General features: G+C 45.5%; 1 protein-coding gene across 2 annotated transcripts in view; it reads left to right on the top strand.

Annotated features, from left to right (window-relative positions):
• LOC306791530 (RNA-binding motif, single-stranded-interacting protein 3) overlaps window positions 1–23,546 on the top strand; it is a 176,708-nt gene that overhangs the window by 25,712 nt on the left and 127,450 nt on the right. For both annotated transcript variants that reach the window (XM_079288305.1, XM_079288304.1), the window contains exon 2: window positions 8,212–8,369. In XM_079288305.1, the coding sequence (XP_079144431.1) occupies window positions 8,212–8,369 (158 nt within the window). The remainder of the gene's footprint in view (window positions 1–8,211; window positions 8,370–23,546) is intronic.

Below are 23,546 nucleotides of genomic sequence, written 5' to 3'. Positions count from 1 at the left end.
GACAGATATAAGCCAGTGGACCTTTGAGCGAACATGGAAGTAGCATGTTTCGTCTCCCAGTGTCCCCCTCTCCGTTAAGGCAGCCTGGGAGAAGAGTTCTGGGCAGGACGCCAGCCCATGTGCGTGACTGGGCTGGTAGACATTTGTCTCGGTGAGAGACGGGTCACGCTGAGAAAGAGCTCGTCCCCGCTCTCGCCGCTTCTACCACAGCCCTCTGTCTGTGCTCAGGCTTCCTGTGAAACACATAGCTGGAGAAAACATTCAGATATGCTATGTTAAGCAAGTTCAGACCTTTTTTGTGCTTAAATGATACATGGATTAGTTGATTTAAAGAATGTGAATTGTGAGGATTTGCTTATTTTATTCCGTTTTGTGTCACTTTTTTTTTGTTCATTTGGTTAAACTAGTGACCTGGGCACCAATCTGGAAACACTAAGTGTGTTTGCATCATAGCCACAATATATCAGTGGTTCGGCTTTGAGACCAAACCTTTGAACACTCTCTTCCTCTCTCTTTCTCCACACTCTGTATCGTCCTCTGGCCTCCCACTTTCCTGCTCCATCCATCCTGCAGTCTCCACTCCCAGCTAGCAAACAGACCCAGCTGGCCATAATGATGACAAATCAGCCCAAATATTTATGTCCATCGAGTTTTCACTTTGACTCTGCCCACGGCTGGCTCTCTGCTCTTTTACTTTTTTACCGATCCCTCTGCGGCGGCCACCTCAGCTGCAGCCGACGCGTCCTAATCGCTCTCCACAAACACACTCCAGTCCCGGTTATGTCACCTAAACACCGGTTGACCTTTAATGTCCGCGGAGAACTCAGTTCGTGGTCGGCCCAGGAGTGGTATAAACATAGACGCTCACGGTGTGTCTTTGGTCCCAGGTCCTACGCACTCTGCAGACACTAAGCAAGAGTCTGAGGTGGTGGAGGGCCTCTCTGAGAGAGGCACTAGCTCCAAGCAACGTGCTGGAAATGGATTGTAAAAATGTTTGAACAGAAGAGTTCATGATTATGACAATCCCTGTTAAATGTACATTGGTAATTTAAAATCAAAGACCTTAAAGTGTTAAATGCATGGGGCTGTGATTACATTTTAATCAAAGAGAAATAAAGCTCCTCCCATCTCCCTCCTATGTTTCACGTCATCATGCAGAGTTCTACTATTAGTTGGTATTAGTTGATAGCATATTATTCACATTGATGCTGTACATGGGTAATTACTAGGGCTGTTCATGAATAGGTCAAAGCTTCATTCATAACGTTGATATTCAAATTATTCTTAATAATTTAAGGAAAGATTGTGTAGAATACTCCACCCGCTTCCAGCTTCTCTTCCACTGTCTCAAACAAACACACAGAAAGCATCGTGTAATCATCCAAAAATCAAAACGTATCAAAATAATAACATATCCTAAATTCAACAAAATATTCAGTTTCAATCCATATTTGGTGGCGCTAAGCGTTTGAAAAACCACATTTTCATTGCAGTCACAATACTGTTTACTCTTCCACACACACCTGAATTAATGGGCCGGTCTCAGCAATCTAACCCCACCATGAATACATACATGTAACCTACGGCTGTAACGGTTCACAAAACTCACGGTTCGGTACGATACAGTGGAGCCACGGTTCGGTACGTTTCGGTACAGTATAAAACTATAAATGCCAGAGAAACGTGCTTGATTTTAAAATATATTTATTCATTACAACTAACATCATGAAGTTATTCTTTGACTTTGAACAATGATGGAACTATACCTGAGTGACCCATCTTCTGGGGTGTCGTCTGAGCAACACATAAGCATAAAAAACAAAACCTGCTCCTTAATGTTATGTAGTATTGTTACTTACATCTTGCAAAAGAGATTTTTAATCTCAATGGGACTACCTGGTTAAATAAAGGTTTTTTTCAAACGTATTCGGTTCGTCATGCGTACCGAACCGTTCAATACGAATACGCGTATCGTTACACCCCTAATGTAACCATAAAAACACAGAATCACACGTATGCTAGCATGTTGTTGCTACACTACAACAATGCAGTGAAGCATAGAGAGAGACTGAATATAGCACAGACGTCCTGACAGGCACTGCATAGTTGAATATGGTTCTGTTATATGGTCCCACACCAACCAAGGCTCCTGTAAATCAGCTCAGGCTATCTGCTGATACAGACTACCGATCCAATACTAAGTGCTTTATTTTGTTGCTCTTTTTCCAATAAAAAATGTGTCTCTACTTGAAAGACTATTATTTTCATGGAAGGTAACAGGAGACGAGGGATTGCTGTGATTGCCTTGACTGAATGTAACCGACGGTGGAAACATTGGCTGTTATGTTAACATTAATGAAGAAGCGGCATGTACGGATTGATCTCCTCGTGGCTAAATGGAATGATAACTAGTGCAGTGCTTATTCGGGCAGCCCATTCAGAACGATTAGCTCGGCCCCCAGAAGTGCTGCGTTGCTTTTTCGTTCAACTTTATCAATATTCAACTTATACCACGTTTCTAAAAATGCTCCAAGTTCGACACCGCACGTCCTCGGGCCTCCAGCAATGCGCCCGCCAGGTGTGACGCAGGTCAGTTGAACCGTTCTGAGATAAGTTAAGGATAGAGAGACAGAGACTCTTTGTTTCATCGTTAGATATCATGAAACATAAGGGCATGGTGATATGATAACTTCCACTCTTTACCTCCCCACCTTTACTTGCACATCTGTATTATTAGTCTTCTAAACTGTGGTGATTCGTGACTAATTTTGGATTCCACTGTACCAATTTAATTCTTACGAAGAAGTGTAAATAAATGAGACTTCCAACATCAACGCACCATCTCCAATTGACTTCTCATAGTAAAGTGATGCATTTCAGACCCGGGGCCGCTTTCCCATCATGTCACCCCCTTGCAGCTAGAACAGATGACTCTGTGTTTTTAACCAGTGATGCTACATAAAGCACGTCTTGTTCACCTCCATAGCTCTTGTCCTCCGTGTCAGATAATATGTATGCATCCCCCCCCCACCCACCACCCACCACCCGCTGGGAAAGATATGGCCTCTATTTTAACTCTGGGGCTCTGTATCCTGACACGGAAGACAAGATCCCTCTCTTATCTGCCCCAAAGAGAAAGTGAGAGGGAGAGAGAGAGAGCCCGGGGGGGGATGAAGAAGACATGAGAAAAAAGGAAGTTGGAGAACAAGGCGGTGAGCAGTGAGAAAGGCAAGTGGGGAAGAGCTCCATCCACTGCTTTGAGACGTACTGGAGATGGACCAATCAGCATGTTTAAAATTACCCCCCCCCCCCCCCCCGCGTCATTGTCCACGGCAGTGTTGGCTTACCACTGTCCCAGATCCCAGGGCTTCTTTTTGTTTTTACCGAGGAAGACGGCCCCCAGGCTGGTGCTGCTAGCCCAGAGAGACTCAGACAGTCACAGCGCCTCCTGTGCTCCTGTAATCCGTCTTTTTCTCGTTTGCTCCTTTTCCCTATATTTCCTTCTTCTTCTTCTTCTTCTTTTTTTTTGTTCATTCTCCTTTTATTCTCTCAGGCCTCCTCATACCTGTAACTGCACCTCTCTTCCCTTCCTCCTGCACTCTCTCCATGCCCGTGCAGACAGCAGAGAAGCTTCCTGTCGGGAGACATTTGGCTGCAGAATCCTCAGCTTTGCATTCCCATGTGGGCTGGCCATGTTTTTTGCTAGTCACTCCTCTGGCTATTTTACCTCGACAGGCACAGAACAATGAGAGAGAGCGCGAGGCATTAAAAAGCAGGAGGCCAAAGGAGGACGGGCTGTCTTCCCTCCGTCTCTCAGCGCCCCTCCATCCGCTCTCGGGCATACATGTATTAAGGGCTAAAGGTTTGCAAGCATCTATCCAGGATGGACGGGGGGGGGGGGGATTTGTGTTCCTCCAGCGCTTGGAGGCTGATGCGAACGCGGCCGACCGCAGAGCTCGCTGTTCGTTCTGGCAGTTTAGAAGGGATGCCTCTGGGACTGTGCTTGTCTTTAAGAGTCTTTGCAGAGACTTTGCCAGGATGAATTAATGGAGGATGAGCGGAGAGGCTTTTTTTCTGCAATTTAAAGAGACTGCTTGTCATTTTTTGTGGCAGTTTTTTTTTTCTCTCTCTCTCTCTTTGAACATGCAAACAAGGGAACAAACAGAAAGAGATAAACGTGCACCCTCCTGCACAGTGACAGCGGATCCCCAGTGGTGGCGTGTGTGTGGGGGGGGGGGGTTACTAATATTGACAGCGCTGGCCTTGTCTGGCCTATTGCCAGTGTTGAGCTAGCTCTGGCTGGCTGCTGTGGCCTCCTATAAATCAGGGCCAATTACCACGGTGGTGCACACAGCCGCCTCTCCTGCAGTCGCAGCCCTGCCCTGCAGAGTGCAGGGAGGCAGGGAAGCCACAGCCCTGCTCTCAGTCCAATTAGTGCCACGGCCGCCCTCTGCTCTCTTTGGAAAACACTGTGCGCTCACATGGCATGTTTTTATACAAGTACGGAAAACACCGTATCCAAAGATATGGTCAACTTCCCCCGTGCCATCTGAGCACAGGGTGCCCTGTGACACATGGTGTTGAAATGTTTAATGCAATTGTAATAACATTGGAGTTATTTCAGTTTTTGTGAGTCGTTTTCTTTTTTTTTTGATGAACTGAAGTGTTCCTTCGTGGGTTTAGAAACCTCTCCCACTTCTAAAGTTGACTTAAAGCATTAATCACACGTATATCCGTGCATAAGGGCTTCATACAGTGTGCAGATGCTGTACAAACACAACATGTAAATAACAAGAAGGTACAAGTCTACGTATTCCTCTCAGTGACAGCGGCCTGCTATGATCTGTGTAGAAAAACATAGTGTGGGTGTGTGAATGTGCCTATGTAACGTATGTCCGATTTATCATCTTCACCTAATATACTCGTAAACAAAACATTGGCTGGCGTGTCCCCAACACCCCCCTGCTCGGCTGGCTCAGTAAATTGGGCCTGTGTAAACCATTCTGCCCGTCTAAAATACAGTGCGGCAAATTGAAATCCCCAGTAAGCCTCTGTAGCAGCATGTCACAGCTGGGTGGGGAGGAGGGAGAAAGGAGGGCTTTTTTTCTCATTTACCACCTGGTGGCTTTTGAAGTGTCATAACCAGCTATTCTCCCGCACTCTCTTCCATTCCTCTCTTTAACTCCTGCGTTTTCCTCTCTTTGTCACTCCGTCCCTCCCTTCTCTCGCTGCAATACCCCCTTTGTCAAGTGTTGCATTCAACCCTCATCATTCTGACTCACGAGGCCCTGTATGTATTATGGATTTGAAAAAGCCGGATCCTGCAGGCTGACAGGCTGACAGGCTGAGGGTAAACAGCAGTCACGGAACCGTCCGGAAACAGAAAACCAGCTCGGTCATTAACCCCCAGTGGGGGCGACAGGAGGAAGCCGAGGGAGAATTTGATTAGAAACAACAACAACAACAACAGGGGAACAGTTTGGGTTTGAATGCGTGCGTGCCAAAGTGCGCTTGCTCATTTCACTCCCACGCTTCTAAAAGCTCCCACCCGACGCCAAACGTACATTACACGTACATTACACATGTAGACACACACACAAGCGTATGAAGAGCCTGGCTCTTTAGGCAGGTTTGTTTTGTTGCCATTTCGCTTCTCCAACTTGTTCATTTCTCTAACGTGCAAGAGAAAGTCCCTCGATACATTTTTGCCAGATAAAAACGATATGCTGTAAGTAATGGGCCGGTTTTGACCCTCCATGCCTCATTGTGTAAGATTTCAGCTTCTGACCTTAAAAAATGAAAGCAAATCGATAGGGCGGGGACACATGAATTCCAAAGCCCAGGATGCAAGCCAAGGCTGGAGCCCAGGGAGGAGGAGGAGGAGGAGGAGGAAGAGGAGGAGGAGGGCTGTGTGTATTACTGAAGGGCTAAAACAAAGGAAGAAAGAAAGAGGCTTTCAATTAACCTTCAGCGCTGACAGCAACTCTGTGTAGCTCCTCCCGTTATGTAAAGTACTCTGTGCGTTTAATGTTAGCTACAGTGGACTAAGGGAAAATAAAACGAAGAGGCGGGTGGGGGTGGGGGGCGTAAGGTGAAAGCCTCAAATTCGAGGCTGGAACTTCAGCTGCGCACATTCCAGTGACTTTGAGTGGGAGAAAATAACTCCCATGGAGCACTGGAGAGATTAAGATTCTGCTATTCTACTGCCCTGCAGGATAACGTGAGCGACCGGAGCGGAGACCAGCTGTGATCGTAGGGGGGGGGGGGGGGGGATCCTGTGTTTGGACAATTAAAGTTACATTTCGTCACAAACACGGCAACTTTAGACGTGAACTTTACAGCTGTGGGATTGAAGTTACAGTGAGTTAAGGCTTGAAAACACCTTGAACTGCCATGTTGAACTCTTCTGTATTAGAAAGCAGGGGGTGGGGGGTGGAGATAGGACAGGAAACGAGGGATTTTGCAGAATTTGAACCGAGGACGTTGTGGTTCATGGTAGACGTCGTAGCCCTGAAGCCCCGGGGCGGCCCTCAGCTCGCAAAGTTTTGGCCTGGTAGAAATCCAGAAAAATAATAAACCAAGTAATTGAACAATGAAAGGCCTTATATAGCCACACATAATGCATATTCAATTATTAGACCTATAGCCATAGGAAGGAGTTAAATGGTCTCAGATATGTAGAAAACCGTTTCACAATTATTGAAAAAAAAGTTGATTCGTTGTTTGGTCAATAAAATGTTAGTCAATCAGTTTTTTCCCAAAGCCCAATATGTACGTCCTCAAATGTCTTTTTGTCCACAACTTACAGATATTCCATTTACTGTCACAGAGGTTTAACGAAACCAGAAAATATTCACATTTAAGCAGTTAGAATCCGAGAAATATTTTTTTTTCCAAGAAATTACACAAAATATTTGGTGATCATTTTAACAGTAGACAGCTAATTGATTCATCGATTAATCGTTGCAGCTCTACTGGCGAAGGTGTCCTGGACACGGCCTCTTCATAGGTGTGTCTGTGTTATCACGTGTGTGTGTGTGTGTGTGTGCACAGCGAGTGGCTGCCCATCAGTTCCACTTAGCTCAGCGTGGTAATTGGCCGTCCATTGATGGACTTGGCTCCCTCTTCACACTCCAGGGACCCCGGCTCTTTGTTTGAGGAGCGGGAGGCAACACGCTGGCACGGTGCACACGCTTAAAATAGCGCATCAAATCAGCCATGCTTCGGCAGCCGCTGCTAACGCGTGGGGCGGATTGGAGGGCTAATGTGTGTGTGTGTGTGTTTCTGCCGCATGGTATGGGGTCCTTAGGTTCTCTCTGGGGAGGATAAGGGGTTAAGATGGTTAACTGGAGCCGGTGGTGGCATTTAGTCATGTCCCCTTCTCTCCCTCACCATATTTTTTATTTTCTCCGTTTCATCCATCACTCACTCACTTTATTGCAGTGTGCATCGTCTCTCTGTCTCTCTCTCTCTCTCTCCTTTTCCGCTCATGCCCACAGGGCCCTGCTTCTCTCTTCCTGTCACTATGTGCAGTGTCCCTGCAATAGAGATATAAATGGGCTGTGAGCAGGGGGCCCTGACTCCTACACCATAAATCTACACTAACAGCACAACAGGCACACGAGGAGAGCAGGGGAGGAGGGAAAGAGAGGGAGGGGGAAATAAAGGGAGGGAATCACACAGCTGAAACAGTTTGAACACATTCTGGAAGATGGAGATTATTCTGGAAAGAAAGGCGACGGATCGCACGCCCTCGGAGGTGCAGATTGTTTTACAGCTGGTCTTGAGGGTGTGACTAGTAAGCAGGAAGTATTCAGTGCCGAATGTGTCCTCTCCTCTGGGGAGCTTTTATTCGACTGTTTTGTCATTGAGTGCGAGTGTTCTTCATATTCAAGGCCGAGGGTAGATGTGTGTTTTCTTTGACTCATTAGTTTCTGCCGTTGGGTTGACTGTTTTCATGTCTTGGCGACCCTGAAGCGACCCTGATCCCACAGATACTGCAATGACATTGAAGTGAAGGTGCCTGCTATTACTTCAAAAAAGATTTATTTTTCCCACTCCTTCTCACACTTTCTTCTGCTCTCTCAGATATTTCATTTATTTTTCTCACCTCACCTCGCGTGTCTTAAAAATGAAATCCTTTTTTTTTTTTTAGCTGTTGGTGTTAAATCTTGTGTCTCTCTCTCTGTTTCCCCCCCCCCCCCCCCCCAGCAGTCCTATGCTCCACCCCCTCATCCCATGGCTCCTCCCAGCCCAAGCACCAACAGCTGCAGCCAGGGAGGGGCGGAGCAGCTGAGTAAGACCAACCTGTACATCCGAGGCCTGCCACCTGGGACCACCGACCAGGACCTCATCAAACTCTGCCAACCGTGAGTACCGTTAAATACAGAGTCCCCCTGTCGCACTTGTCCATGCCACTGCGGGGTGTAATTGGCCGTGATGTGCTTCTCATGCCTGTATGCATTTAGCAATACATGGTGTACAGTATGCCTATATATATATATATATATATATATATATATATATATATATATATATATATATATATATATATATATATATATATATATATAGTCACACAGTTTCTTCCACCCCATAATACAGCTTACGTAAATGTCATCCACTTAGTTTATTTAATTTGGAAACTTTGTTTCCATATTAATCTTTCCATACTTTATTTTAGGAACAAATTATTTTTTCTGTTGAAAAGTTAATATTGTATATAATCATTGTGGTTACTTAAATCATTCTGTATATATATATATATATATATATATATATATATATATATATATATATATATATATATATATATATTATAGAGGTACTCATTTAAATTGCCCTCTTTAAAAGCATTTAATAGAAGCAGGATCTGAACTTCGCTTCACGGAGACGGAAAGCGTTTACGCGCTTGTCCTGCAGTCCAAATCATTTTCAGTAACTAACTGAATAAAACAGACTGGAGACATTTTTGTGTCGATGATGTTTTACTTGGACACGGTTGGAAAACCAATTTGCGCTGGAAAACGTTTTACGGTGGCACGAGGCGAACAGCCAAGTCGAATGTCAATCAAAAGCCGGCGCACCTGGCCACCAGTCTTAGTCGGCTCGCCCGCCCAGAACTGTGTCGTTCTGTGCTCGGATGATACTAAAGACAACCTCGTAGGCACGATCGTGCATCTGTGGGTACTTCGAACAAAGTATTGTGAAATATTTAAGTTAAACCACAGCCTGCCTCCTACTTAAAACCTGCAGTTTTCATGTGGGTATGAGCATTGCTATGTGGACACCAATGATGTATCAAAGCTCTTAAATGCCCAAAACTGATCAAACCAAAGAGTTCACCTCTGAGAAGAAGATTACAGGCATGAAAAGAGCGCCGTGTACAATACCTTGCACATCCCATTAAACTGATACAGATTGAGTGTGTTTAAGGGACACACACGAAGGCACTCATAAAGCTCTGCCAAATGTTCTTGATAGAGACAACACACACACACACCTTCCTGCACACAGCTCAATAAGGCCTAATAAAGCTTAGATTGGACCGCCTCCCCCAGGAATCACAGACCAAGACCTCATCAGGCTGTGACACACAGTCACAGGGGCTTACTTTCTCCCTGTGTCTTTGTCTCACACACACACACACACACACAGACGCACACAAGCAGCTTTGTTCGGCTCCATTAGGCCCTTTCGCTTCTCAAATGGTGAAAGGGGGGGTCAAGATCATTAATGGAGACAAGGCCAGTAGATTGTGAAATGCAGGCCGTGAGCGAGTCTGTCTGCTTGCATAACCTTTTCTTGGCCATATTTCCAGAAATGTCCTGGTCGAACGCGGCCAATTATTCAATGATCCTTCGGAGACGGGAACATGCTGTCCGGCGTATTTGGTGATGCTCCCGGTAGCCGTGTCATAAGTCATGCATTCATTCTTGATACTGACCCATCAAAATTCCATTAGCCTGAGGGGCGGCCCGATAAGATTCGGAAAAGCACTCAGCGTTTTGACATTGCATATCTCGCGCTTAGCTCCCGCGTTCACCCAGTTGTTCGGAGTTTGGACAGCTTCAATTTCCTTTCTAATTCCATATGATCTTGAATATTTTGAGCGTTACTATTTGGGAGGGCAGACCTTGGCGGAGCTTGTGTAAAGTACCCCGGTAGTGTGCATGTTTGCGACCATAGATTTGCATTCTAATATGTAGCTATCCTCCTGTGTGTTGTGGAAAGCCACTGACGTTGTCTGTTTTCCACTTGGATCTGCCGTGCTGCCCTTTAGTGGCTGTCCTCTTGTTCAACTGTCTCTCTCTCTCTCTCTCTCCTTATATCTCCCGTCTTTCCCTCTCTGTGTGTATCGCCTGCCTAAGAGGCCCCAAGGTTGCCCGAGGTGCTGTGCCAGTGAAAATCCAATGCCACTGAAACTTTAATTAGCCCGACTGTGTTTCAGTGGCAGGCGGGTGGCAGCATTCCAGAAAAGGTCATGCGACTGTTCTGCAGTCTGCAGCACCCTGGGTTCCCCCTCAGGTTTTGCTCCAGATGCCCAGTCCCCCTCCAGCACCCAGCGCCTCCCCTCCTGGCCCTCGGCCCCAACAGCCCCCCCCCCAAAAAAAGTGGGTTGTGGGGCCTGGTTTTGTTGTGTAAACTCATTGAAAAGCAGCTCTTGCTGCCCTGGTTCTGCGCTATCTCAAAAGTAAACATGCTGCCGCCAAGCTGGTGAATTCTTGACAGCGGGCCATATCGTAGCTGCTGATTGGAGGCTGTTGCACACCGCCTGAGAGGTGCCAAAAAAAATGAATGCCGTCTACTGCGGTTGTAACCCCGTCCTTGTGAACTCCAATATTTCGTTGCCAAAATCCTGTCGCATTCTCAGTTACCCTAATTGAGGCCTCCCAAAGTTCACAGCTCTCACTTAGAATACTGAAACGCGGAATTTTTAATCTCTACTCAAAAAAAAAAATCACATCTTGTCTGTTAACCATTTACTCATTTTGGTCAATGTTGATTGAATATTATTTCACCAATGTGTCATTTACTCATCACTGAATTGAAAGATATCTACCATTGAAGACCATTGAAGTTTTGTAACATTGCTGAAACAAAACAAAAAAGCGTTGATGCTGACCTGCAGATGTGTCTGCAGATGTGATATCCTGTCATTGTTAATACAGACTGGTCCAGCTGGCCTGCATCCCCAGCCTTACGCACCCCTTGGTAACCAAGGCTTTAATAGCAGACACAAAAAACATTCCGTTCAGAACAACTGAAAATGCGATCATTTGAGTTACCGAGGCCAAAGATTTCTTTGAGACCAGCCACCTCCTTCAAAAAGTAAAGGCCGAAGAACACCAAAGTTCTCACAGTGGTCGGGGGTTGCACGGCCAAGAGCCGTTGAACGAGTAATGAAATGGATTTGGGCTGGGGCTTAATCTCAGTTTTATTCAGCTGGCTGGATGTGGGGTTCTCGGCAGCCGTCAGCCTGATATATGGGTGTGGAGGAGAGGCCAAAGGAGTGGAGTGGGGATTTGTTGGCTAAACACCCATATAGTGAAAGGCCTTCCCACTTGCCTGGCTGGCTGGATGAGTGGATGGATGGATGGATCGAGCAGCCGTTACTGTGAGAAAAATTCCTTGGCTGGACCAGCCAGGTTGAGGCGCCGGGCCAACCCTAAGCCCGACACAACCCCATTCCAACCCGAAGATCAGTGCAGCCAACACAGCCCCCCCCAAAAAAACACTTCAGGGCAAAGCAGACTTTACAACCCAGCTATCAAGCAGCACCCACATTTTGCCTGTGTGCCATCCACCACCCAGGAGAAGCACGGAGAGGATGGAAGCAGGTTGTTGGATGAAAGGTTGAAAGGAAGAACAAGAGGGATTTCTTTTCTTTTTTCTCTTTCTTTATGAGGGCTCACACCTGGAATAACAGGGACAAAGCAGTTCACTTTTTCTCTGCCAGCAGCCCGAATCCATAACTCACAACTGCCAAGAAAGCAAAGGACCTTTGAGGTCCCTAAACCCCCCCAACTCAACTCCTCGCTCCTCCTCCTCTTCTCCCTCTTCAGCCCTACCTCCTCCTCATCTGCTTCCTCCCTTCCCCTCCTTCTCCTTCTGGTTCTCCTCACCCAATATCAGTCACGGCCAGACCGCAGCTGCGCCCCTCAGTCGCACTGGCTTTCTCGCTTCCATGCCACGGCCTGATCAAACGAACAGAGTGAGCCAAATCAAGAGCTAATCACCGCCAATTGTCCAAATAACCTTTCCCGTGTGTGCTGGGGGAACGGTGGAGGGGAGGAAGCCATAAGGTATGCTAAGTAGAGGTGGTGAGGGGAAAAGAAGGGAGGGGTGACCCTGGGACCACCTGTTTTTATGGAGCAGAGGCCCGGGCACTCAGCAGCGCCACATTATCCCTAATGACTCTCTGAGGTCCAGCGTTGACATTAGCTGCCTAGCCATCAGAGAGCCCGGCTCTGTTTCAAAAACCTGACACGGGGAAGCAGAATTATGAGGGGAAACTCTCCGGTCCATTATCAAAGCCGTCAACCCTTCCACCAGTGCAACTACATTGGCAAGTATCATGCCCGTGGTAGCATATCACAGTTTTTGGATTTCCATATATATGAAGGCTGAATAGTAAAAGGAATTAGCATAACAAAGAAATGCCAAGATAAATAAAACATGTAATGATCCCTAGACGAACCGCCCTCTACTGTTTTATGGTTACTGGTAGTTGATTGCTCTTAGTGTTGTGTTTAAGTTCATATTTCGGTCACAGCTCCTCAAAGAGCCCCCCATGAAAATCATGTTTTGTTGACCTCCACTGGTTTAACTCGTCACCTTGCTGCAGTGAGGTAGAAGTGTACTCCTAGGGTGTGTCGGTACACTGTGACATCACTGTTGTGTGTGGTCATCAGGCTCAACAGAGCACACCTCAGACCACAGACACTTTCAGCCAGAGTAGTGCCAGAATAAACCGCTGCCTGTCAGCATGGTGTGAAGCTGCTCTTTAACCAAAGTTTAGAGAAAAATGTTTCGAAATAGGAATATCAGCATGATCCGATCTTGGTCAGATCTCCGTCTCAAAAATCCAGTCTTGGTGGAGTTCTAATCCGAACAGCGTGTTTCTCCTTTTCCCTCAGTGGATCGTGTATTTGGCTTTCTCTTAATATGTCTCCCCACCTTCTGCTCCCTCTCACCCCTAACACACCCTCCTCTGGTCAACCATGCTGTCGAGTTGTGCGTCACCCGTTGCATAAAGAGATAGCGGCGCTCAACCTCTGAATAGTAGCGCGACGGCCACAGGAATGCCCAAACTAAACCACTCCTCCAGCTCCATGCTGAGTGGAAGCATCTGCTGTTCCTGGAACTCTCCATACCCGCTCTTTCTATGTGTGAACGCCTCTCTCACTGCCCCCCCCCCCTTTCTGTTTCACTCTCTTCCTCCCTCTGCTTTTCTCGGTGTTCTCCTCTGTTACGCTCTCCCTCCATGTTCCCTCCTCCCTCTTCTCTCATCTGCTCCCCCACATCTCTTCATGATGTTAATCTCTCCACTTCTTTGCTACAGCTGACTTAAATGCACCGCCCTATTCCTACCCAAACATCGATTTCAGAGCAAGGGCGAGCGAAGAAGCTGATTTGGCCTGAGGCTAGTTTTTTTTACATTATTTATCCCCCCCATTACTGTATGCATGACATGTAGACAGTTTGCCTATTTAGATGCTGGAAAGAACCTTCTCTTCCACTTCTGCATTGAAGCTGACTCTGTTAACAGCTTATGCTCTCACAATCATTCCCTTGAGCAGAATTAGTTTTCTTATTTAGCGTTTTTAGTATGACTTGAGGGCTTAGATTCACACTCACACACACACACACACACACAGTCAAGCCTCCCGGACACTCGGCTCATTTCACCTCAGTTTGCCTCCAGAAACTATCACCAAAAAACATTCCAGTTGTCTTAACAAGTCGGTGTTCTGTAGCTCCACTCCCCCCATCAGAGGACAGTTTTTAAGTTCCAACAGAGGCGACTGCAGACTGCAGAGTCCCCAACACAACAAGACTGATTGACGAAGGGGACAAAAACCTGAGATCTCTGGACTCTGACTGTGACTCTCTACCCCCCCCCCCCCTCTCCCCCCTCTCCCCTCACTCCCCACTACTAACCGTCCCTTTCATTTGAGGCAGTAGCTTGAAAGCAGAAGCAGCACCAGCACAGATGAGATGTGTTCATTTGTGCGTGTCAGACAGCCGTGCATGGCATGAGGGTTTGACAAGTTGGACACTTCCAAACAAACCGGGGCTATTCTGCAAGGCTGGCTCCGAAGACGACTAGTGTGTGTGTGTGTGTGTGTGTGTGTGTGAGAGAGATTGTAACTATAGCTACACTCAGAACAACAGGCTAATGCTTCCCGCCATCACTTACTGTTTGTCTTGTCTTTTCTCGATGCATGCTCTTGGTTAACACACACACACACACACACGCACACACACACACACACACACACACACACACACACACACACGCACACACTACCCATCTGCAGTTCCCTCTGCAGGCCCAGTCTGACGGCGTCGTGTCTCTGTGGTGAACATCTCTCCTGCCTGAGCTTATAAAAGAAAACACCATCACTCATCTTTACAATATTTCAAGTGTACGATTTTAAACAAAAACACAGAGACAAATAAATAGAATAAATGAATGAAGAAAAACACATTTCACATTGTATGTATTTGACAGATTAAGGGATTATAGTCTGCCTATGATGTGGTAAAAGGTTTGTACATACAGCATGAACAAATAGTCCCTGTACTTACATTTTACATTTTCGGTTGATTCCCATAAATTCCCATGGGAAGTTTCCGCCTTGAATATTTCCCTAAATTCTGCAACCCCAGTCTTGCCGTCACTGAGAGGTTACCAGGCAACCGGTGTAAACCCCAGGAAGTCTCTGCTCTCAACCTCCCCATGAAACTGCATCATCTCACTTTGCTTTTTTTATATTCCAAATTAAATGAAATGTTTTTTGTCAGCACTTCATGCTGATCCATATCCACATCTAATCTAAACCAGTTTAAAGTTGTTTGATCTCCAACGGTGGTCTTTCATGCTTGCAGACAAATAGTGAGTTCCAGTGGATGTGCTGGCGTTTCATCACAGCGCTGTGTTGGAAAAGAAGTTCGACCCTTTGAGGAAAATCAGAGTTCTCTTTTGTTTGTGGCACTGCTGGCTTTCTACCAGAGTTTCAGCTCTGGCATGTTGTTTTGAACTGTGTTCACACTTCTGTTGATGACTCACTACTGTGAAGACTGGTTATAGTTATAAATGTTTCTTTCTTTTTCTTTCTCTTCACTATAACTCTCCTGAACAAAAACATTTTTTTGGGGGTACTTTTGTGTCCAATACATTCTGTATGTGGGGAAGTGCGGTAAATGAGTTCAATTAATCTTGGAATGTATAATGCTGGCAACATGTAGAGTTTTGTATTGATTTGATAATAGAAAAAGAACGGGTTATTGGTTATTCATGAGGAAGTTACACAGCAATATAAACGCAATACATTCAAAGGAATATAAATGGACCAAATTTAGCAGATTGATCCAGTTTCTTTTAAAGTGACAGAGACTAAATTGTGGGAACACTTCACCTGATGGAGGCTATCTGAATTCTTTCATTGAAAATCCCTTAATGCGAAGATAAATAGTTTTAAGTTTAACTCTCCAACAGTGAATTCTGAACACATGCTAAAACTTTTAAATCACCTTCCTTGGCTTTTATAAATGGCCTGTCTGGAGCCCGGTGGCCGTGATGCTGCTCGCAGCTATAATCTGTTCCTATTATGTGGGGAGGTGGGAAAGTTTGAATGGTTCTAATCAACTTGTCATCCGTTTCACCAGGTGAAATGAATGTTCATGAAAAGAAATCACATCAGCGGGGAAATAAGGAAAAATTGAAATCTGAATAGTTGAACTAATGACCACAGAGGGAGGCCACAGCCAACTTCAACAGACGGGCGCCATGACACGCCGGCCAAAGTGCTGCAGCCACTCAAATCAGTTTGAAATACATGCACTTCAAGCTGCATGATGGTGTTGTTTTAGTCCAGCAGATTGTGTGCATGATGCCCAAATATACTCGATGTTCTGCAGTGTGACCAATGTGTGTGTTTATTTAACCCCATGAAGGTAGCATTTGTCTAAGCAGAGGAAATAAGAAGAGAAAGCAAACCACCTCAGGTCGGAAGATGCTTCCCACATTTAGAGACGCTAAAGGTTTGAAAGTAAACATTTTGGCAGTTTACCACAAACCACGGGGGAACCCCGGCACCTAAAAAAAAAAACATGGTGAAATTCTGCCAAGAAAAAGATTGTGCTAAATCCAGAAAAGGAATTATCCAATTTGTTGAAGCTTTTTTGATTCAATGTTCTGATATTGATACTTTTATACTTTTATAGACCCTTTTAGAGTTTTTAAGCAATGAATCGTTAGTTCGCGCATGCAGATTACAATCGCTTGTCAAGCTATGCAAGGGCATTAATCAGTGAAGATCGCACATGCAACCGAAAACAAATGGACCTTCCACATCTGTGTGCTGTTAGTGAGTGTGTAGAATGGGATCTTTGATCGGCCCATTGGTAGTCAACACGTTTAATAGCCATGCAGACATCGGTGTTCCTTGCGTTTTCGTTCCCTTGAAATGGTCCTCTTCACTGGGTCCGCCATGTTTCTACAGTAGCCCAGAATGGACAAACCAAACACTTGCTCCAGCGGGAGCCTTTTGCGTTTTTACTTTGCCTTAAAGCCACCACATGGTAGTTCTCTGACACTCTTGTGAAAGGGAGGAGTGAGCGGAAGGGTATTCAGTTAGTTGCAGCCTGCAACCTCATCATTAGGTGCCACTAACTCCTACACACTGCATCTTTAACAGCATCAAGCATTCATACAGAATTCCCAAAAAGCAGGAGCGCATTGGGCTGAGAGTCCTTAAGGCGGTCACTCGGATAAAGCGGTCTGAATTCTGTAGAACTAAAGCGTCTTTCATTGAGACACAGTTCATGCTTTAACACAAATATGGAACACTTTAATCGCGCTTAAGTGCGGGGTCGACTTCGGACTCACTTTGCTGAGGCGTGTCATAGTCTCCATGCAGTTCCATGCTGGGATGAAGATAAAGGCCACCGCCACCAACCTGTCAGCTCAGAGGTCATGAGAACAATTCACTGATATCAACTCAGAGCCGGTGGACTGAGCAGCTGCTCCTGCCAGGTGTCCATCAGGGCAGTGTTGCCCTCCTCTGTTTAGTCCACCCACTGTGTGTCTCTGTCGTCTTATTTATCTCTCTGTCTCTTTTGTCTCTCTACTTTCTCATGTGAGCCAGCAGAGACGTGTTTCTCATTCACGAATGCTCGGTATGTTGTGCTGCTCTTTCTGCAGTATGACCTTCCCACAGAGGGCTTCACTTTCAACATTTAGAAAGTTGTAAGTAAACATGCAGTAATATCATTTAGAGTTTAGAAAATCCATTTTTTGTTGTTGTTGTATGTCTCTGCCCTCAGTTCAGCGTGTCGCAGGCTCCAACGGTGCAAAACAGGCCCCGGGAAGACTAGCTGGTTGCTATGGCACCGACTAATGGGCCTCCTTAATAAAATAAAATCCCCAAAAAAACCACGTTATAGAAACATATATTTGAGGCTTAAGGTTAGCTGCAGCAATACGGATTCCCAATAGTCGCACAGCAACTGCAACAACATTGCACAAAAACATCTGTTTAATATGTCGATCCATAAAGGAGCCCGGTGGACGGGGGGGGGGGGGGGGGGCGGACCTCAATTTGAGCCACAGAGCTGTGGGACACAGTATCCGGGTTAAGACCGGGGACGACTTTCAAGGGCAGCTGCCACTCGCTGCCTGTTGTAAAGCGAGATGATTCCTCCTGATTCTCAGCGACGAGGCACGCACGCGAATATGTTTAGTACGAACGCAAACATTAAAATTCACTCCACATACTCGTTCTCTCTCTTTCTTCTTCTTGCTCACTCAGATCGGGTGAACGGCCGACTGGTTGTTCGTGCTGTCTGTCTTAGATTTCCCATTTTTGTCTGTCGTCCTCTTTGTTTCGCTCCTTCTTACATCCTGTTTCTCCGTATTTGTTCATTTTTAATCTTTGATATAAAAGTATAAAGAAGTCATGTTTCCGTTCCATCTTTCTCTCCTCTGCTCCGTCCTCTCTGTGCGTCTGCCACAGAGACACCTGTCTCTTGCATGAGCATCAAAGACTTGACAGAATGATAAAAACACATTCCATGAAATCGAAGGTTGTCTCGAGTGTTCAAAGAGGTGGAATTCTCTCTATATGTGCAAATACTTTTACTTATGATTGGAGTCAACAAAACGCTTGTTCTACCTACTCCTGACGAGAAATCAGTGATGACTCGGCTCCTCCTATTCCAATTTATAATCTGTTAAGTTGGACTCAAGCATTTTCTCATACAGTTGACGGCTTAAACGACAAGACTTTACTGGAGCTCATCCGACAAACTTACCATCACCGTTTCGTCAGCTGGATTTGGGGTAATGGTCGTCACCGCCTGAAATAATTGGTAGAAAACGCATATTTGAATGCTGCTGTGTGCTACAAAGGAACACTCGTGTTACCATTACTCGTTCAATGAGACAATGTTCTTCTCACACCTATGACACCTCTCTGGATGAGATTTGCAGCACGGAGCAAACAGTAAATCTGGATGGTGGGTGTCTGCTGCACCTGCTCCTGCATAAGTAGACCTCTCAGTGCAGCAGCCGCTTCTTCGTTTCAGCTACACCATCTACACCCTGCTAATTATTGAGCGTAAAAGACCTACAAGAGGTGAGGATTTGAAGCTATTGTTCTCCACAGTGTGCCTTTTTGTTGCACCTGCCTCACTCCCCCAGCACAGGTGCTCCAGAGGTGCCGAAGAGGCCCGAAGCAGAGTTTTCTGCCTTTTTATACGATTCAGCTGAACACAGTAAAGCCTAACCCTCAAAGAGTGGTAACTCAAATGGTATATATATTTAAATATATATACCATATTCCAGTCTCCATCTGCGGGCACAGATGGACCGTCACATGCAGATACGGCACATTTGCACAAACGTATATACAGCACAGATGGTCTTAGATCCTTGTTCGGGTTTCATCTACCGACCGTTCGAGGCTTTGCTGTGTAGTTTAATGACACACAAACCTATCGGAGAGTGTGTCCAAAGGATGGGAGCAAGGTGTCAACACAACACTTGGGTGGTCCATCTATCCTTTCCTTTCTATGCCTTCCTGTGTACACCACAGTGACGTGCTGCGGTTCTCTCTCTCTCTCTCTCTCTCTCTCTCTCTCTCTCTCTCTCTCTCTCTCTGCCCACATACAGCAAAGAGCCACTTCACTTTCCCAGCTCTGATGACGGAAATGAAACACGCCTGGATCGTTTCATCCAGCGAGAGAGAGTGAGAGGAAAGCGCCGGGATGTCACTCGCGTGCATGCAGCTGCCCTCTTAAAAAACGCGGCTCAGCTTTCGGCTCAGCTTCAGTTTTAGCGCATCTCGCTGCCCAGACAGCTGTCAAACGAATGTTTTACATCCACCGCAATTTGTACATTTTCATCGGCCTAAAATAGCTCATAAAGCCTCTGTATTTATTAATTTTTTTACAGGCGGTTTCATTTCTGGCGTCTTCTTTTCTCGGGGTTGATCCGATGTTGCATCAGAATGATTGCCATGGGATTCCTATTAGGAGGGAGGAGGAAGAGAGTGACAAAAGGAGAGAAATGAAGGATACAGAGCAGGAAGGATAAATGGAGAGGATGGTAAAGAGGCCTGCAGAGAGGGAGAGAGAGAGAAAGAGAGAGAGGATGCGATTTGTGAGGAGGAGGAGGGAGGGAGGACCGAGGGCCAGCGGAGTCAGAGATAAGAGGCTGCGAGAGTGATTGAAATAGGATTAGTGGAGACAGGCTCTGCATCCCCGGCCACAGCATCACAGTGTTAAACCTGTGCTTCACAAGGACTGCCTCTGTCACATCAAAGCCTCCCCAAGCCTGCCTGGCAGAGAGGCGAAGGAGCCACCGGCAGCGTCGTCCGCAGCCACATACACACACACACACACACACACACACACGCCACAAACACACATCCGCCACATACATGAACAGGCTGATCCCGTCTCCAGTATGCCTCCATTATACGGGCAGGGAGCTGGCTCCTTCCACCTCGCCTTTTCATCTCGCCGCAGTGTCTTTGCGGTGTGCATTTGGACCAGAGAAAGGATGCATTGATGAGCCATCTTTAACATTTAATGAGGCTAGCAGTGATGAGTTGGCATTGGAAAGCTACTGTCTCTCTGCTTCCCCAGAGTCCAAACAAAGTTTTAATGAGAACTTTCCCCCAATTTTGTGCCAAAAGCACTGAGCTTTTTAACTGCTTCCCAGACTGAAAGCATACAACATTGTTTTCACTTAGGTGCTGAAGCAGGGGCACACCTGTGTGCAATTAGACAGATATGCATACAGGGACAAGCATACTAGCTAGCTCAGTGGCTAGCATGTAGAGCTGGGAATAAATCAATATGATCAATATCAACAGTGTGATGTAAGTTCTGTGGTTTAGTTATCACATGAACACATTAAAACGTGTCTCCTCCAGGAGTTTAAGACTTTGGATGTGACAAGAAGCGAAACTTCGGCACCAAGGCGATGCCAGAATTCTGAAAACGTGACGTTACTCGTCTCTCTACCGTTCCGCAGGTACGATAGGTACTGTGGATACGGCTCCAGTTTGACTCAATAACGGAGCTAACGGCTAACATACGGAGGTCGCATTGAGTTAGATCACTGCGTTCAAGTTCTATTCAGTAAAAAAAAAAGAGTACTGGGGCGAAGGTGATCATGATGTGTTCAAATCTAATCTTGTAAAATGTATGTTTTGCCTAGAAACTTGAGGCGAGTCCTCTGGGATTAACAATAAATTCACAAAAAAGGTAATAAAGGACTGTATGTTGAAGCACATGGGATTTATTGTTTTTCTTACCTTGTTCTTAAATTGGGCATCGATAATTCTGGAACTTCTGGAACGTGTATCGATCCACTTCTGGTATTGTGACATCATTGTTGCTTCATAATTGTGAGTAACTTGTATGATCCTATTTCAGTGTTTTGGCTCAGTTAAAAATGATCAGGACACATTTTTTAAAACGTCACATCTTTTTTACATCAGTAGTATCCCTGAGTATTAAACTGTATGAATAGTTCTTTGACGTAAACAAAATGTTGTCTGGCTTTATTGTGCTATAAAATTATATAAACCATTGTTAAACATGATAGTCAATCGCAAATTCTTACTCGTCGTTCTTCTCTCGTTTGTTCCTCAACAAACTGTGAAATACTGCAGTTGCTAACCCAGCTCTGCATGCTCTCTAATCACACAGCACTCACGGTTCCATGTTGGTCTTGTGTACTTCAGCTTGAGAGCTTCTCAATGTGATCAAACGTCCCGCGTTAGTCCTGTTCTGTTGCCGTAGATTATGGATCCCTAAAGCTAAAATGGCCTGTTTATCTGCTGAAGAGAGACAATTCACTGATTGGTGAGTGCTCCCTCTCTGTGTGTGTACGTGTGTGTGTGTGTGTGTGTGTGTGTGTGTGTGTGTGTGTGTGTGTGTGTGTGAGAGTGTGTGTGTGTGTGAGCGTACTCACGCGGCACATGTATTTGTGTGTGTGTGAGCTGGTAGTTTTCCTCTAGTAGCTCATCAGTTCATATCCACCACCCACCCCACCACAGCATGCAGTAAATAGAGTCTCCGCCACTCGTTGAGGAATGGCACAATTATCCCCTGCTGGTGAAATATGGGCCGGGATGCACCACTGCTTCTTCCCTACAGAGTGTGTGTGTGTGTGTGTGTGTGTGTGTGTGTGTGTGTGTGTGTGTGTGTGTGTGTGTGTGTGTGTGTGTGTGTGTGTGTGTGTGTGTGTGTGTGTGTGTGTGTGTGTGTGTGTGTGTGTGTGTGTGTGTGTGTGTGTGTGTGTGTGTGTGTGTGTGAACACAGCAAACATCCTTCCCCTCTGCTCACTCATTGTGATGTGCCACACAGGGAATTGTTCTCACTTATGTATTTATACACAAACATGTATGCATCGCATACGCAAGTTTCACTGTACAAGTGAATTCGCGCATTCACACACTCATGCAGTATATGCAGACATGCAGATCGGCACACACACACATGCTGTACTGACAGTGCTACAATGCATCTCGCCCTGCACACAATGCAGAATGTTACAGTTTTAGCTGAGACAAGCAGAAAGAATAACTCACTGTCAGTCAGTCAGTGAGGTCATTCTTTCAATTCCAAAAAAATAAAAAATCATAGCAACCCACTGTGCATGCAGAACTGTGAGGTAAAGGAATGTAAGGCCTTTCCGTTTAGCAGGGAACTACAGCAGTGATGTAATGATGATAGTGCGCTTGTGTGAACCATCCTTTGTGTTCCGCTTCAGGCAAATACTACAACTTACACATCTTATGTCTCTTATATATGGGAAATAATTCAAAAATATTGCACGCTCACCTAATTGAAAACCCAAAAATGATACGGGCATCAATACCACGTGCATTAACACGTAGCCCGGGTAACAAATGGATCAACCCATCAGAGGGCACCAGTAGCTCCTCCCACCATTCATACACATGATGGTCATTGAGCTCTTCCAGCTGCAAAGAAGATATCAAAATACAAAACTCAAGTAATCAATGGGGGAAGGTTCATGGCGATATCTATTAGCTCATTTGTCTACCCCATCCACCTGCAGTGTCTACAAAATGTAAGGACCTTTACAACACGTTACTTGTAAAGGCCGTTTTTCTCAGACTCTGAGACAGAAATCTCCACTTCAGTAGCGCTTACATACACCACACTTTCCAATTCCATTCCTATCTACCGGTATATTCTGACGGTTTTCACAGAGGGGTTTGTTCATATATCATTCATAGCCTGATTCATACAACATTTTATTCCTAAAAACATGGTGAAAATGGGATTTTTATGGCAGTTTTTTTGATTTACGGTGTGATACAAGGAGGTATCTTAACTTCCATCTGCAAGAACCTTTGACTCAAATATGTCAACAGAATGAAACAAGAATTTTGAACCTGGCTTGATCAAATTTTCTGATTCATAGTAAATCCGAAGCTTGCCATTTGGTTTATTTATAGAAACAAAATACAAGTGACCGTGAATAACGTGTTCCGTCTTTAAGTGCTCACTAACACCCACAAGAGTGTTATTGTAGCCTCACTGCTGACTGCACGTTCTGCTCACAGTGTAGTCTTCAGTTGTAAAAGGAATAAATCTGAACTGAATATGTTGCACTGTACACTAACGACTTCACTTTTAAGAGCGTTCGCTGTGCTTGTGTGCTTTTAGACCTTTTGAAAATGTTCAGTGACTCGTTCAAATGTCAGAGGGCTGCGCATTCATTTGAAGTCAGCCATGAACATAATGTTATTAACCTCGAGTGATTTCTCCGTCCT

This window comes from Melanostigma gelatinosum, assembly GCF_949748355.1.
Source record: "Melanostigma gelatinosum genome assembly, chromosome: 17".
Lineage (NCBI taxonomy): Eukaryota > Metazoa > Chordata > Actinopteri > Perciformes > Zoarcidae > Melanostigma > Melanostigma gelatinosum.
Note: the sequence above shows the minus strand (reverse complement) of the source record. Positions and strands in the feature narration are given on the sequence as shown.